Genomic DNA, 12,721 nt, shown 5'->3' with positions numbered 1-12,721 from the left:
AAGAAGGCCAACAACTTTATGTCATACCTATGTTGATTCTTGCCCTTACCCCTTTTGCCCTACCAAAGCTAATTCCTCACGACATCTATAATTAACGACCTCATCATTCGGGCTTTGAACTCTCGCTTTCGATTCGGAGCCGGTTAAAAAGTTAATGAAGCAGCTGCCATCCATGTGATGTCAGAAACGCTCATATCATCACCACAAAAAATGCTAGATTTCATGGCTACTTCTATATAGCTCGGATCAAACCAACCTTTAATTAATAATACTTAGACCAGACATAGCTCACATCGTCCGATCAATGTCGAATGGTGAGATCAAAGTAGGGTTTCAAAAATACAAGCCATCCAGAAACTTGTCTTGCACTTCCGCGACCAGGTCGAACCTCAAATATTGGAAAATAAGTTAAAAAACTTTTACCGATATGTATTACTTATTGACGTCCATTGGAACAGAATTAATCAATTGCTCGTACGTACAGCATATACATGAGGTGAAAGAGCGGTAAAGAACAACTTGCAAGGTTGAGTGCTGTTGATTCCAACTGTAGCGCTCAAGTTGACGTCTTCGTTAAGGGCCCAGAGACTTGAGTTCTGATGCAAATTTTACTTTATTTAATGGTTGTACTTGGATAAGTGTATACACATTTTCTTTTGATTAATGGAAAGCTTCGACACTTATCCATGAAACAAAAAACCGATCGGAGTATTGCGGGACCGTCGAGCGTAAAGCCTATGTCCAACATGGTGCGCCTATAATAGGCCTCAGCAAGATTTATCACATAAACCATGAAAACAATTTTCGCACAACCCTTTCTTTCTTTCTTTCTTTCTTTTTAGCACATTAATACAACCAAAATGGCCACTAACCATGTGAAAAACGAGATTCTACCAACAACTGACCTGTGATAGAGAATTGTAATCTAGACAGCCTTGTTCGGAAGAAACAAGAAGACCCATCACCGACCCCAGAAAGAAACCCGAAAACAACAGTGCCGAGTGTGGCTAAATCTTTGGGCTTGAGTCAGATTGCCAAAGTTTGCCTGCCCTAGCAGGTCGAATGCAATTCGCTACTTCTTCCCCTTCTTTAATTTTCTGTGTGATGTGAGATCATCACGGCATGACTACATAAGGCATTGTCAAGCCCACACGACACTAATTCATGGCTCATATTAGAAGAAGTTACCTCTCGCCGCCTGTCCAAATGCAATAATACAGCAAGAGCAAACGAGAAAGAAGTACCTCTTTGGATTATGATTCAAGAATGTTACAATACGGAAGGCTATGATGTAAGTCCTGCACACCCTACTTCTTCCCAGATCTACCCCACAGAGACTGCCAGAAGATAGGCCAGTTCTTCTGAGCCTCGTTCCAACCCAAGAGCGATCCTTCCCTCATAGGGTCCCAGCTGGAGGATACGATCCCGTAACTCACCCCAAGCAGGGCAGACCCAAAGAAGAAGAATGACACGATGAAGGGCACCCATGTGGGGACATCAATCTTCAGTCCCACCTTGAGGTAGTAGAAGAACGGGAAGAACAGCAGCCCTATGAACAGCGGTATCCCAACAGAAAATGCCATCCTGTTCATCATCCTGTTGGTCACTACCTCCGGTATAATCCCTGCGCTAGGATCGTCATCCGGGTCGTCTTCTTCGTCGTCAATACTACTGCCTCTGTCAGACTTCTTGGTCCTTTTGGGATTCTTTGGCGTGGGACTAAAGCCTCTTGGGCTCTTCAAGGTAGCTTGCAACTCTGTGCAGTGTAATGGCCTTTGACTTAATGCCAGTTTCCTGTTTGAAATCGGGTAACTTGAGATTCGTTTATCGATCGTATCTCGTCTCTCCCAGCCGCTGGTAATCAGGAGGGTGCGACGTTGCTGAACCCCATTTAGTTGTTCGTACTTGAAATCCATCTGCAATATCACACACCATCCATAAGTACTAACTCACACATAATTGCCCGCATCCTGAAGTAGAATATATTTGGGGAAAGAAACATTAATCCAGTTTTCAGAATCAGGGGCTGTGCAGTTTGTTGCCATTCAGTTTCATGCTGTGATTAGTCACAATCTTAAACGGACATTTAACACGTTTGGCTTTTTCCTTAATTATTATGTCGGAGGCGGTCGAGATGTAGTTCAGATCATGCCAGGAAGTTACAGAATAGGACAAGCTCTCAGAATCTAAGGCCCAAGAGAGCAGCCATTCAAACACATCGACGACGAGAGACGTGCTCCTCTCATCTTGAACAAAGCTATCTGAAAGGTCAACTTGAGTGAAACATTCATCAATGCCGGCGGCTTCGATTGTTTCAACCGTCACGCCTGTTCACTGCAAGCTTAATAACGCCTCTAGTAAATTAACATTTACGCATATTCTCCTCTTCACTTGGTTGTTCATCCAGATCAAAACAAGCAACTCGACCGCTGCACAAGCTAAATCACGGATGACCCTCGAATAAATATAGCAAACAGCTGTAACTGCAGAACTGTACCTTGTGGAGTGACGTGAGATTGGAAGATGGCGCAATAGCTGGCTTCGATAGCTTCACCGCCCCGGTGATGGAGGCCATCATGGGAGGCTGCTTCTCCCTCCCCTCTCGTTTCTTCACTCACTGGACGATTGCTCTCTAGAAATGGGGGAGAACAGGCAGAGTATATAGCCTACTCCGTTTCCGATGCTACGTCCCACTCGGAGACGCCATGTGAGCGTGTTTGTGTGAAGGAGAGAGTTTGGGGAGGGGACTGTGGGGTGGGGATAAGGTTGGGCTGAGAATTTTTTTGTTTTTTTTCCCTCTCTCCTCTCTTTCCCTCCCCGTTTGCTTCTACATGAGAAGTGGATAAAGTGTAGTCGGACAGCTTGCTGGGCCGCCGAGTGGACTGTGCTGAAAATCCTCACAAGCCCAGCCCACTTCCTACAATATTGATCCTTCCCCTGTCTACTATCCTTTACAAAAAAAAAAAATATATATATATATATATATATATATATATTATCTATTTCTTTGGACCATTGTTATCAGAACCGGACCGGACCGACCGGTTCGACCGGTCGGACCGGGAACCGGCACCAAGTCCGGTCCGGTTCGACTAAAAACCGAAATGGCAGCTTTGAACCGCCGGACCCATTGAACCGGCCGGTTTTAAGCACAATTTCATTAAACCGGCCGGTTCTATGGGTTTTTATGGGTTTCCTATTTAATGTAAAAATTGGTTGGTTGTGTAAGGATTTGAACTCATGACCTCTTGCTTTTCATATTAGCATACTACCAACCAAGCCACCACCACTTTTTTGTTCTTTTAACTCTATTTTTAAGTACTTATTAAAATAAAATATTTATTTTGAAGTAAGAAATATTAAATATAGATACTTTCTTATACTATTGTTATATTTCTTTAAAATCATCATACTTTTATCTTAATTATCATAATTTTTTTAATAATATGAATATTTATTTTATTTTAAATAAACGAGCGGTCCGACCCATCGAACCCCGGTTGGACCCATAAACCCATGACCCCGTACCCCTTCCGGTTCATCATCCGGTCCGGTTCTGATAACACTGCTTTGGACAAATTATTTTATTTAATTCTATTTATCAATTCCTCTTCTAAATAAGCTCACTCCTAAAACGTAAATAAATACACACACTTCAGGAAAAGTCAGTTTGAGATGTCCAAAATCTCAGACTTTTGGCGAACGACTAACTTTCATCGCATCCTGCTCAACAAAAAAGTACAATTGTAATTGAAGTGTCGGGATTCTCTGCACAGTGTACACTAGTCTAATAAAAGCCGCAGCGATACACAGCTGTCAAATCGATAATGAGAATAATGCATACTGATTGTGCGCACGGTGAAATGCTGGGCAAGTGTTTCCAAAAATTTACTTATGATATGCTTTCAAGCCTCCCACGCTGTTAAAAAGGAAAATATTACTGTTGAACCATGAACCACGGAATCTGCACTTCCACGTCCAAGCATACTCCTCGATGCTCTCATGTATGATGTGGTGTCCGTAAAATCTTATTCTTGACTGTGTAATGGTAAGATTGGGTTTAAAATATGACTATAGGAATCACATTAAACTATCCGAAGAAAATGCTAGAACTCGATCCGGTAGTTAGAGAATCGTGTGCTGCATCCAAATTTGCCTTTCTCCTGCCATAAAGCTAATTCCTGGAGGATGGGATATCAATTCAGCTGAAAGGGCTGTGAAGTTTAACTCTCTCTTTGAGCATTCATAAAACCAAAAATCTTAATAGTGAAACCAATGATGGAATCACGCTAACAAGTTATGGAGACGAGCTATATCAGTAACACTAACAAATAAGTTATATGCCCATGTAAAGCTCAGGACTACCATTATCTCACCTTTCCCCAAATGGTAAGGTAATGCTTGGATGGTGTACTGTTTCTGCTGGTGCTGAGAAACTCTTTTGATAACAAAAATTGCAGGAATTCCTATGATTGACATATAGGCACGACCAAACAGCATTTCTCATTGTTTTTCACTTCAAGATCTGAATTCTTTGAGCAGTCAACAAGTTGAAAGTGCCTCATAAACTATTCTAGGCCAACATGTGACGGCAAAATAGCTTTCATGTGCAACTAATGATGAGGTGAAACTAGATGCTCATGGCAAGCCTGGCATGTGGTTTTTGACAGGTGAAAACAAAAAAATTACTCTGTAGCTTTGTTAGCAGCCAATGGTTGTTTTTTCATCTATCAAGCAAGAGGTGGCAGGGCTAAAGTAATTCCATCAGTCGTGTAACAAATACAAAGAGACCTTACCTTGGATTCATGAATGTGCCTAAGTTGATGCAATTCCAGAACGGCTGCGGATATCATCAATTGCCTTCTCAAAGGACTTCAGAAGCTCTGGGATGGATGTCTTGCATACTGGAAAACAGGATGAAATTCATCTTTAAATGACAATCAGACTATTGTCTTCAGATGGACATGGATACGAACTGATGTTAGAGCTGATTGAAAATTATATCTAAGATATTCCGGGATTTAGTAAATTTTGAATTAGATGTGTGCATGATCTGAATCCCAGATCAGATGTCATTACATGTGCATTAATGGAACTGGAAGCCCACAAACAATTTGAACAAGTGTGGACGTATTTCTGCATTCACATGCGCATGTAAAGAGGTGCATAGGCTAACTCCTGCATCAATTTTACTCAGAAAACGTGACCAGAATGGGGAACTTGAAATGTTATAGCATTTATATATTTTTTAAGCAAAATGACAATTAAGACAAGAATTCATGGGACTCCAACTATGATTATCATCTAATTTCTTTTACTAGATCAAATATTACCAGATGTTATAAGTGTCCTTTAGAGTTCAACCTAAGTCGAGGCAACTGAGAAAAGATCCCGATAGAGAGTGTGCAACAGACATACATCGAGATGAACTGGCTTGAACATCTTCCATGAACTCCGTGTAGGTTTCCTGAACACAACAATTTAATTGCACTGGACGGTCAATAAGACATGCAACAAACCATGGGTGCATACAGTAAAACCATAATGACTGAAAGCCAACCTTCATCGCATTCTGAGTTTCATTAATCTGCTCAGATATCTTCCGACACTCCTCATCCACTTTATCCATGAGTTGTTGGCATGATTGTGTTTGCATCTGCGGATTTTGAGCAAGTACACAGCGCAAGCAATGACTACATCATAATTTCTAACTACACACATTGAGAAACACAGAGAAGAATCTGAAACAGAGAACCAAAGGATGGAAAATCTTCAGGGCATTCTTCACAAGAGCAGAACCAGTTCCCACGAGAAAATGTGACAGATTCCGCTTCTACGGAAAAGCTCAAACTAAATCCTGCCACACATGACATTCACAAGGAAAATCTACCTAAAAATTGGCAATTACGATTGCAAAAGCGATCAAGTACATCAATGAGCTCATTCATCTGGCCATAGGACGATTGATCTGTTACAAGACTGGAATCAATCAGGAAAACAAGGAGTTCCGTCTGTCAGTGGCCGCTGAATCACAGTTTTCTATTTACCATGGGTTGAGAGGCAACCCTAATCGGAGCAAATTTCTCAACAGAACACACGATCTCGCAGTTGTGATTGCCACCAGAGGTGAAACTTCAAATCTAGAGAAGGTAAAAGCGACAAAGCGCGACTACAGGCGAAAACGACCAGCAGCTATGTTCTACTTTGAAAATCATCAGCAAGGACAGTCGAATAGAGGAGGTACCTTAAATCGCTTATGGAGGCGGGAGTGAGAGGCCTCGAAGTCCTTGAGGATCGCGGAGTGAGAGCGGTCGAGGTGGCGCTTGAGGTCGTCCAAGCTCGAGGAGGCGAAATCCTTGAGGTCGGACACGGATGCCGGGGTTTTGCCAGATGGCGAAGCGCCGATGCTGGAGACGCCGTCTGTTCTTGCCTTGATGTGGAAGCTCCTGGCCTTGGATTTGGAGGATGAGCCACCGGCTTTGGCGCCGGAGCTGAATATGAGTGAACTCAGAGACCCGTGGGAGGAAGGTGGCGAGATCGAAGCCATCGGCAATGGCGAAACCTTGATTTTACGGTACGGTTTCCTCCCCATCGCTCTCTTTTTCTCTCTCTCTCTCTCGGGCTCCGGCGATGTGATCAAGAGAAAGCAGGGTTTCCGGCGACGAAGAACTCACACGTTTTTGGCAGTGCTGGCGGGTTTTTCAAATGAGAGATATTATGCCCCTGGAAAAGTGATGAATTTCAGTTTATGCCACCCAATTTTATCTCCATTTCAATTTTCTCCCACAGAGTTGCACTCTGTCCCAAGTTGCTCCCGCTAGTTTCATTAATCCCGACCTGCTCTCGTGCAATCGCAAGTTAATTCTTTGTTAGCAACCATCTAAGAGCTCGTCAATAGTAATATCTCGACAATTTACAAGTCCATATTCAAATATTACTAGCAAATATGAATGACATTAATTAGTTGGCTAATCATTTGATGCGCGACTGGTGTATATAATTTGGAAATATTGTTTGAGTTCAACTAGGGTCTGTGCTAAAAAATTTGTTAAAATGTAAAGACGATATGATTGTAGGGCTAATTTCGATTTGGTTATTTAATGACTATTAACAAGCATGTATGAATTAGATGTCCATCGATCAGATTAGAAGATACTATGCTTGTTTGGATTGAGAGTTATGGACGGTTATGAGATTTTCTACCATAACCCTCCATAAACATCAATCCCAAACAAGTCATTAATGGTCGTATTTTCAAATTCTATGCACAAATAGAAGCTATCGAAAGTCAACCTATTCTCTCTTGGATTAGGGTTGAAATCAGAATTTGAGACATTAGGCCTTTGTTTGTTTATGGAGTAAATCATACTCCATTTAATGACAAATTTTATAATGGAATGCCAAATTATGTTACGGTGAAACGCTATTTTTTTCTAATCATTTTAATATTAAAGATAACATTTTGGTCCATATATCTTTTATGATGTCACAAATCCATTGGGTCACATATAAAAGTACAATAAAATTGAATAGTCGCTTACGTGTCAATGGCGTATCATTAACGTGTTCATAAATTAAAATCCGCTTACATGTTGATAACTTGTCCGACTTATATTAGACCGATTTTCTTTAAAAATCGATATTTATGGTCCGATCCAGTGACGTGGCGATGATGGGTGACGTGGCGGAATGTGATTGGTACATGTGATGAGAAGATTCGAAAGAAGTGGTATAATATTGTAGGTGAAAATTGTGAAATGAAAATATGAAGGACTAAAAATACTATTAGCAAAATATATAAATAATGGACGAATAAGATTAAAAATTGGTGGATCTAATGGCTGAAACTAATGTTTTATCATGGACCACAAGTTGAGGTTCCATTGTAAAATTTACCTCATTTAACTCTTTACTTTTTTTTTTCAATTCAACAATACAATTATTACTTTTTTATTTTTTAATTTAATAATAAATTCTCTCACATACTTTTTTTAATCATTATTAATATTATTTTTTTAATATTAAATTCTCTCAATTATTTATTATTTTTTATTCAATTTAACAACACAATCATTACTTTTTCTTTATCTTTTTCTTCGATTTAATAATAAATTCGCTCACATACTTTTACTTAACCGTTAATATAACTAATTTTTTAATAATAAATTCCTCCAATTACTTTTGTCTTCATTCCATGGAGTTAATTAAAATCATACTTTACTTCGTTACTAAACACCACCTAAATTGTTTCGGTTAAATATGAGGAGGAAACTTATGGGGCTAAATTTGAAACATTGTAAAATTGAAGTCAATCGAAAGAAAGAAGAAAGGACGCATTTTTCTTTTACTATAGAGAAAAAAATCTGAAAATATTTGAACAATTAACTAGATTAAAAGTAGCAATTAAACCAAGGTATGTTTGTTCAAATGGTTCGATACTTATTCTCATTAATTAAGTTGTCGGATTCAAGTATTGTGAATAGAGGAAATCTACGTAGGGAGAGTTTTAAGGACGTTCCGCTCAAATTAGATTAGTCATGACTTATTAGGATTTCAAATATGAGGATGCATACAAAAAAAAATACTGAACTCGAGCAAATTGGAAAGTTTCTTTTGTTTACTATCTAATTAAACTTTTTTTAGGAAAAAGAGTGACAATTTTCGAAGAGCACTGTTTAGTCTTATTGACAACTAGGTGTCCCTGATGCATTGCGCGTATAGGTGAAAAATAAAAATTACCGTATCTCCCATAGGGTTAATGGATCTTCATGCTTTGACTATTTTGTTCCAACTTCCCTCTCTATCATTTTGAAACCCATTGATTTCTTTAGAGTAAATTGATAATTTGCCCTTTAAGAGATTAATGCTCCACCTCGAGTAATTTTTTACATCACCTTTTACCTTGGGAGCATAATTTGATGGAACCGTTCGATGTTGCATTATTTTATTATTTCTTCATTTTTTTATTCTTTTCTTCTCCCTGCTCCATTCCACATTATAATTTTTTTTATTTAGTTTTTTTTAAAGGATGTATAATTGTAAAGAAAAGAGCAAAAAGGGAAAGGAAAGGAACCATGATTCAGAATGAGAGATAGATATGGTATCGGTCGACAGTAGGCTCGTTGAGTGTCAGAGATGTGGTGAGGAAGGGTAGAGCTTGTGGACGACCAGTGGTTCGCGGCTACTGCTGGGGAGAGCAACGTAAGAGGACGACACACTGAGATGGTCGTCGGGTTGAGAAGCCGAATTTTCGTTGAAGAAGGTGGCGGAGCAGACTGGAAGCAATTGCTAGAGTGGCAACAGAAGAGGAAGGACGTGGACCTTCCTTCACTCACCCTCCCTCTTCCTCTTTCTTAGTCATTTGCAGAAGAAAACATTTTTTTTCCAGTTTTTTAAATTTATATGATTAAATAATATAATACATTATTAAGGAATTAAAAAAATCATAAACTGAATCAAAAATAATTTTTTAATGTTTTCCGTTCAATTTTTAACTGTAGGTTGATGGAATGACCAATATGATGTGCGTTTAATTGGTTAAGGTTAAAGGTGATGTAAAAAGTTACTTAAGGACGTATTTGATAGAACATCGATCTCTGAAGGGATAAATTATTAATTTACTCATTTCTTTATAAAAAATAATCGATTATCTTTTAAATTATTAATGCAATGCATCTACTTCTTCCTTGAAAAATGCTTCAAGTTCTCTTGATATCTAAGGCTACCATTAGTTTGTTGGAATGAAATTAATACATAATACAATAGACATGGATTAGAATAAGCAGGAAATATAATAGAAATTTTGATGAAATTTTTTTATTTGGTTAGACGGAATAGAAAAATGGTGAAAATCGGAAATGTATTGTAAACAAGATAAAGACATAAATACCCCTCTTAACATATTAAATTATTATATTGAACTTAAAAAAAAACATGTCTTCCATCTTCTTCAAGAGAATGAACAATACAGATCGCCCATCCCCCAAACACACAGCCCCACCCTTGACCTCGTGACCCCCATGGCTAAGGTTCGCATACCCAGCCCAACAGTCGCGAGCCTAGGTCTCAACGATCCCAAGCTCGATAAGACATCATAGAATCAGATGGATTGGGAGAAGGAGGGTTTTGCTAGGGGAATCAGCGGGAAAAATGTGAGGGCTTTGTGGATGCGCAGGAGACCGATCCCAGCGAGGAGGAGCTTCGAAGCTACTATCTTCCAATTCTTTTACAGTTTGCTGCCATTGAAGAAGTTGAAGAAGAAGAGGGAGGAATGGTTTCAATGGGCGGAGAGCAGGGCGACGGAGAAGAAGACGGAGAGAAGTCGGACAGGGTTTATTCGATTGGAGGAGCTCATGATGTCGTCGCCCCTTGATGAGCCTCGTCGTGGGGTCAGCAATCTCGCCTCTTATCTCCCTGTGCTCCAAAGCCTAGGGTTCGTGGCTAAACCATCCTTTCTCGATCTCGCTTCTTTGAGGTCGGGTCTGCTGGAATGATGGAAGTCGTAGCCAGAGGTGGAGCTAGAGAGGCAGTAGAGACGGTGGCGATGGAGGACCGGAGGGCTTGGAGCGGCGGTGGCAGCGACAGGCAGAGGTAGTAGCAGACGAGAGAGAAAATGGTAATTTCCGAATGGGAATTGCCATGGAGGAGGGGGTAGTGGGGAATGAGTATTCCCCCTCTATGGAGCATGAGAGGCCCCATCCTATTCCGGATGCAAACAATCGCGGGAATAGAACCGGCCACAGAATTGATTCGAAAAGGATTGCCATTGCCGCCCAACCAAAGATAGCCTAAATGCATTGAATATAGATAGATAGAAAAAAAAAGGGTAAATTACCAAAAAAAATACAAACTTTGCACTTTCTATCAATTTTAGCACAAACTATTTTTTTTATCACAGAAATTCACGAACTTTTAATTTCCTATCACGTTTAGCACAAAGCGGCAAGACCTATCAATTTAAACAGAATTGTCCGATGTGGCAGTTTAACGGTCGTGATGTGGCTAACGTCGGCTGACGTGGATTCCCTCCATTACCCTATTGATGAAATTACGTGTTGCCCCACACCCTCTTCTTCTATTTGTCTGATGGGGTTTGGCAAAATGGAGATTTCACCTCCTCTCCATTTAGGGTTTAAAATCGCAGGTAAAAGGAAATAGGGGAGAAAAACAAATTGTCTTCGAAGATCATTACGAAGAAAGGAAATTCAGGTTGGGCATGTGATATTTTGATGGAATTAGGGCACAAAACACACGAATTTGAGGTCCACGGTAGATATCAGAGATGCGAGTTGATGGCATGTGTCGATTTTGCAAGAAATCGCTGGGCGGAGAAGTGATTTGCTGCACATAGCAGAGAGGTAAGGATACGTAAGGATGCTATTTTTTATGTTGTGTTAAATTGTTCTAGACATTGGTCAAAACTTCTGGGATATTATCAATCACGTTGATGCAAGATGAGAGAGATTTGTCTCACAGCGTGATGATCCATGACATTGTGCTAATTATTAAAAGATGATTTGTAGTAGTAGTTTCTAATCATAATTCTTGTGGTTAATGCCAGTGAGGGTGAACTTTGAGTTCATTAACAAACTCGGCGTAGATTGGTGGTGTTTCCACGACAGGGACATTGCCCCTGATGGTAAAACACTTGAGGTGAGCTGGTTTTTCCTGTTTGCTCTTTTTCTTCTGCAACGAAACAGCTCTTTTGCGGTCAAGATGGCAAGTTGACAGGAAAATTGTGGGAGCTACTGAGACAGCTCTACCTGAATTGGAGTTTGGGACTTTGCAAACTGAAGTTTGGGTTACCTGAATTGGGGATTTTGCAGGACTTGGGGCTACCTGAATTGGGGGACTTTGCAAACTGAAGTTTGAGCTACCTGAATTAGGGGGTTTTGCAGGACTTGGGGCTACCTGATAAGATGAAGTGCAGTGTCTGCATGGTGTTATGCTTTCTATGTATTTCATTCTATGGTTTGTTATTTGGTGGAGGAAAAACTAGACCAGTTGGTTTGTTAGTTGTCTGTTTCGGATTCGAATTTGGTGTAACCCCTTGATTGTTCAATGACAATGTCCTATATGTAGTCAAATTGTTCTCTTCTTCTTTTGTCCATTCCCATCTAGCAATGATCATTCAAAAGCACAAAAATACACATCTAAAGCATAAGTTGCTGTTGAAATGAATAACAAGATAACAGTAAGATGCCTATATTCCCATACGTTTGAGTTTCACACAGTTATCTAAAGAAGAACTTGCAATATTCATGTAATATGTGGCAAATATAATGGATGTCCACGTCCATTACACTCTCAATTAGGCTGGTGAAATGGAGGTTAACATCCATCATCATTCATGCACTATCCTATCCATTCTACTTAGAATAACCCACAAAAAAGGAACATATCCACAAAAAAGGAACATTCAAAAGCGAGACATGCTGTTGTTGCTATTGCGGGACATGTTGTTGCTGCGAAACATGTTCGTTATTATTCGTCTTTTTGACCGTTCGAAGAATTTAATTTTTAATGGGAAGTTGTTCTATTTTTTTTTTGGGTAAATTACCAAAAAAAATACAAACTTTGCACTTTCTATCAATTTTAGCACAAACTATTTTTTTATCACAGAAATTCACGAACTTTTAATTTCCTATCACGTTTAGCACAAAGCGGCAAGACCTGTCAATTTAAACAGAATTGTCCGATGTGGCACTTTAACTGTCGTGAT

The 12,721-nt window shown here is 39.7% G+C and overlaps 2 protein-coding genes across 4 annotated transcripts; both read right to left on the bottom strand.

Annotated features, from left to right (window-relative positions):
* Window positions 1-891: 891 nt before the first annotated feature.
* Window positions 892-2,811, bottom strand: LOC116207238 (protein PAM68, chloroplastic). The gene is made up of 2 exons (XM_031540506.1): window positions 2,498-2,811; window positions 892-1,916 (listed from the first exon to the last, which is right to left on the bottom strand). The coding sequence occupies exons 1-2, from the start codon at window positions 2,576-2,578 to the stop codon at window positions 1,308-1,310; spliced, it is 690 nt and encodes a 229-aa protein (XP_031396366.1). The 5' UTR covers window positions 2,579-2,811; the 3' UTR covers window positions 892-1,307.
* An 876-nt stretch (window positions 2,812-3,687) lies between these two features.
* On the bottom strand, window positions 3,688-6,697 carry LOC116197098. Of its 3 annotated transcripts, none has more exons than XR_004154992.1 (5): window positions 6,245-6,697; window positions 5,561-5,656; window positions 5,334-5,467; window positions 4,797-4,904; window positions 3,688-4,181 (listed from the first exon to the last, which is right to left on the bottom strand). XR_004154992.1 is itself a non-coding variant. In XM_031527126.1 (5 exons), exons 1-4 carry the CDS (start codon window positions 6,590-6,592, stop codon window positions 4,816-4,818), a joined length of 636 nt encoding a protein of 211 aa, XP_031382986.1. In that variant the 5' UTR covers window positions 6,593-6,697; the 3' UTR covers window positions 3,688-4,181; window positions 4,797-4,815. The 3 variants fall into 3 exon arrangements, 2 of the variants coding, with proteins under 2 accessions (XP_031382986.1, XP_031382992.1); XM_031527126.1 differs by having other exon boundaries at window positions 5,365-5,467; XM_031527132.1 differs by having other exon boundaries at window positions 5,419-5,467.
* Between the last annotated feature and the right edge of the window lie 6,024 nt (window positions 6,698-12,721).

The sequence above is a fragment of the Punica granatum genome, chromosome 1 (assembly GCF_007655135.1).
Source record: "Punica granatum isolate Tunisia-2019 chromosome 1, ASM765513v2, whole genome shotgun sequence".
Classification (NCBI taxonomy): Eukaryota; Viridiplantae; Streptophyta; class Magnoliopsida; order Myrtales; family Lythraceae; genus Punica; species Punica granatum.
This window is presented reverse-complemented; position numbering and strand designations above follow the sequence as displayed.

What these genes read in the sequence shown, in the direction of transcription:
- LOC116207238 (XM_031540506.1), bottom strand. Translation starts at nt 2,578, where the DNA reads ATGATGGCCTCCATCACCGGGGCGGTGAAGCTATCGAAGCCAGCTATT. An exon ending in ATCTCACGTCACTCCACAAG is followed by an intron (nt 1,917 to 2,497) that starts GTACAGTTCTGC and finishes GTGATATTGCAG; the next exon opens with ATGGATTTCAAGTACGAACA.
- LOC116197098 (XM_031527126.1), bottom strand. Translation starts at nt 6,592, where the DNA reads ATGGGGAGGAAACCGTACCGTAAAATCAAGGTTTCGCCATTGCCGATG. An exon ending in AAACTCAGAATGCGATGAAG is followed by an intron (nt 5,468 to 5,560) that starts GTTGGCTTTCAG and finishes TGTTGTGTTCAG; the next exon opens with GAAACCTACACGGAGTTCAT. An exon ending in TCTCAGTTGCCTCGACTTAG is followed by an intron (nt 4,905 to 5,364) that starts GTTGAACTCTAA and finishes CCTGTTTTCCAG; the next exon opens with TATGCAAGACATCCATCCCA.